The sequence below is a fragment of the Arachis ipaensis genome, chromosome B01 (assembly GCF_000816755.2).
Source record: "Arachis ipaensis cultivar K30076 chromosome B01, Araip1.1, whole genome shotgun sequence".
In the NCBI taxonomy this organism is placed as follows: Eukaryota; Viridiplantae; Streptophyta; class Magnoliopsida; order Fabales; family Fabaceae; genus Arachis; species Arachis ipaensis.
Genome location: NC_029785.2, coordinates 45,940,949 through 45,945,089, shown reverse-complemented (window position 1 = coordinate 45,945,089; position 4,141 = coordinate 45,940,949). Strand labels below are relative to the sequence as shown.

The 4,141-nt window shown below is 30.6% G+C and overlaps 1 protein-coding gene across 2 annotated transcripts; it reads right to left on the bottom strand.

Moving 5' to 3' along the window:
- Positions 459-3,599, bottom strand: LOC107629955 (autophagy-related protein 8f). 2 transcript variants are annotated; one of them, XM_016332927.2, is made up of 6 exons: positions 3,443-3,599; positions 3,052-3,099; positions 2,893-2,948; positions 2,006-2,058; positions 1,204-1,322; positions 459-776 (listed from the first exon to the last, which is right to left on the bottom strand). In XM_016332927.2, exons 2-6 carry the CDS (start codon positions 3,086-3,088, stop codon positions 673-675), a joined length of 369 nt encoding a protein of 122 aa, XP_016188413.1. In that variant the 5' UTR covers positions 3,089-3,099; positions 3,443-3,599; the 3' UTR covers positions 459-672. The 2 variants fall into 2 exon arrangements, with proteins under 2 accessions (XP_016188413.1, XP_020976637.1); XM_021120978.1 differs by lacking the exon at positions 3,443-3,599 and adding an exon at positions 3,276-3,358.

Below are 4,141 nucleotides of genomic sequence, written 5' to 3'. Positions count from 1 at the left end.
TTTATGAACTACTTTTAATAGAACCTCTTATGTTATAAGCTCTTTTTTTAGAAGATTTTAATTAAATTGTTTATCCAAACTCGTCCTAAATGTTTCTTTCAAAAAACTAACAATTTATTCCCAGGCATAATTAATTTGCAACTCTAGATGCATTGTTGTTAATCATACTATACTAGGAAACAATTAGCTGCGTAAATCACCGGATGCTATAAAACGGAGATCAATGATCTATAATTAGCCCATTAATTTCTTCCCTCAATGCAACATTGATTATGTAAAATGGATGATTGAGAGACCAAATTGAGTTACTTACATCCCGAGACCAATTTAAAAGATCGAGTTGAATTCCTTGAAAATTGAAGGACCAAATTAAGTCACAAAATTAACTTATGAAATCATTTTGGGTCAATTGAAATTTGAAGATCAAATTAAATCACACGTGAAATTTGGAGACCAAATTCATCAACAATTTGCCACTTTCCCTTATTTAAAGTTGAAACAGCTAAGTACTCCAAAGTTGAAACAAGAAAACATTTTAGCATGAAATAGGTTCTTAGAATTTTATATACATCTCTGTACATAACATTGAGAGCAATGTGTCTGATATTAGTAACATCATGAATTTTTATGAGGCAAGCCAAATTGGATCATGTCGCGTAAATCCATAATATGCTAGTGGGAAGTTAGGTCCCCAAAGGTGTTCTCTCCACTGTAAGTAACATAAAGAAACCCATCTTCATCCTTCTTCTCATCATATATGGCAGACATTATTGCTCCTGAAAAGGAACAAAAAATTGAAATAAAACCCGGAACAAAATTAATTTCTATACACTAGGTTGGATTTAGGGATAATCAAGCTCACACTGATGACTTCCACCCGCTCAAAGTGATACTCTACAACTAAATTATACCCCTTCCCATGTCCCTATCGAGAAATAGAACTAACTAATCCTAAGGCAAAGGTCGAGGAACTCAACGCCACTATTCTTGAATAACTTGGAGTCGGACCTCCAATTATACGTAGCCACATCATTAAAAGTGTTTAACTAAACCATCCACTAACTTAAAAATATTATATAAACAAGTATCTTATTGAATGATAGTATAAAACTTTCTTACTCAGTTATATCCTAATTATGTTAGGAGGCTAAAGTACCATACTGAAGATGTGTGACAGAGAATATGATTTTGTTGAAGCTTTACCTGTAGGTGGAAGGACATTATCCACAAATATAAAGATTGCCTTTTCTGCACTTAATTTGATCCTCTTTCTGATTACATAGACAAATTGTCCAACTGTCAGATCAGCAGGGACAAGGTACCTACAACAATAAGTTCATTAATTTGATATCTTAAAACAGAGAATATATGGTTGCCAGCTTCAAATTAAACACCATGCTCAATTTTTACAGCGGAAACATTATAAATAAATAATATCTTCCTCCAATATAAACTAGATTATAACCTGATATATATAAATATATATGTTACCAGAAAGCTCTTCAGGAACCTGCCCTCATATAATATCATGAATTATTAGTCATTGATCTAAAACCTCACTATTTGATAATATCATCAAATCACTTAACTATTTAAAAGAGATTTTGAAGAATCTAGTATTGAATTATATATGATAATTGTGTCAAAATTGCAAAACCAATTTTAGAAAATCTAAACAACAACAATATTTCTTGAAAAAATTATATTGTCTGTTGGTTTTAAGACAACAATGGTTAACTTCAAGATAAAAACTTCCAATGCAATGTGAAATTTGTGAAAAAAATCATTCATATAGTAGAAAAAATATTTATTGGAGCAAGCTTCTAGCATAAAAAATTTGCTTGTTATAATCACAACCATTGCAAGAAAAATTCTTGATTATCCAAAGAAGTTGCTATAAGAATCCATTATATTTCACCACTCCATTACTTTGAAAGAAACAAATATTAGTAGAAAACTAATTCGACAATTCCAGATGATATGATAAATTCTAAGAATCTCTTACTTTTTCTTGTCAATACTTGGGATATCACTTCTTTCTGCCTTCTCCACAATCACCTTCAGAAATATCCAGAGAATATTTAGCACAACAACTAGAGATGCATCATTGATGTTCATATTCAGGTATCACAGGTAGCAACTAGGATCATAAACTAAACATGAATCGTTCTTGACTAATAAAATATCACACCTATTTCTTCCTGAAAACTTAAAATTATTCTATCGCTAAAGCTGAACTGGATATTCTTATCCCATTAATTCGCACCAAATGACAGGAATGATGTAACCATAATATTAAAACTCGAGTAGAATACAATAAAACTGTTCAGCCCCTTGTTCCATATAACCATATAATCACGACTAAGAAGAACAAATCTGAAAAGCAAATAAAATAGCTTGAGGGCATAAGGCATTTCCAGGACTAATGTCAACATTTTGTAAAAGTCCATATATAAAAATCATTTCAACATTAGCTTTTGAATTTAATTTATTGATTCAATAATCCGAAGCATTCTGCAGTGAGTCATTTCACCTCAAATAAAGGATTTCCCCACAAAAATAAAGCCATACTTGTAGAGACCATAGTTAAGAACTAAAATCATAAAAGAAAAAGCACTTGCCATGATACCAAACCTCCAAACAAAGTATTTCCCATAGTGTATAATACTATATGCTAAAGTGTCAAATATGTAGGTAGGTAGCTAACATGCAGTTACTACTATTAACCAAAATTTGCTTGCTAGAATAGGCCCAAAAGAATCAACGAAATCAAAAGCATTGGCTCTATAACCAACAAAAGAGATAACTTTGTCTTTTACACAAGTACATGATTCAACATCAGTAGCATCAATAAGGGATAGCTGCAAAGAAAAAATCACTACGAATTCTCACCGGGATACGATCCGGATATTTCTCCCTAATCCTAGCAGCCTCAGCTCTTCTCTTCTCTGAAGACAATAATTAATCATTGCCGTATATTAGCAACAACAAAACACACAATCAAAACAAGTATTCATCACCAAAAACAGAAAAGAAACCAGCAACATATACCAAGATCATGTTCTTGTTTGAAGTAACTCTTTGCCATTTTTCTTGAACCTAGCGATAAACAAAGCAAAAGTCAACTCAGGTAGAATGAGACATGGAATTTCTAACAAAGAGCAAGTAATCAAGTAATCATTCAACCAAAAATAAAAAGCAACAAAGAAAGGGCATCGTTAAAATTAACAAACACAAACCCAGCAATAATCACTTAATCAAGAAGATGGACCTACCACCAGAACATCAATAAAAGCGCCTTAAACTTCAAAGCTTTTATTTATTTATTTATTTATTTGGAATTTCCTACCAACTTTGCAACCAAAAAAACAAATAAATAAAGAAGACGCAAAGAAGACTCTAATTGAGAAATTTAAGAAAGATCGATTAGGAAAGTTTGAACCTGTTGGAAGACGTTCGAACAACAGAAAGAAAACCAACGCTCTCTGGTTTTCGTGTGATTGATTAGGAAGACTCGCAAGAACTCCGTGCGTTTGTTTGCTTTAAGAAAAGTAAAATAGAACTGCTTTGCTTAGTCCTCCAACTATTTATATCAAACACTCGAGCTAATTTTCTTTAGAGAAAGATTTGGTATATTTATTTTAAAGAGTTAATACTCAAATTTGTCACCTATTTTTTAAATTAGTCTTCAAAAATTTTTTTTAGTTATATTAGTCTTTAAAAGATAAAATATAAGTTAAATTGGTCATTCCGTTAGTTAGATGATAATGGCTGATGACGTATCACGTTAAGTGTCACGTGACATAATGACGTGACAGATTAATGCCATATGTCACAATATGATTGGTTGACGTATCAGGTCAGTGACACCTAATATGTCACGTGTCACTTAACGTATAAAAAAATTATTTATAATTAAAATAGTCCCTGAAAGTTTAAACGTGAGTCATTTTCATTTTTAAAATTTTAAAAATTAATCAAATTAGTCTTTATATAAATTTTTTTATTTTTTATTCATAATATTAAATTTGAAATATTTTTTGATAGTACTAATTTTAATATTATTTTTTAGACCTTAATAAATAAAATTTTGTTTACATAAAATAATGAAAATAATTTAATTATTATAAAGTTATTTTGT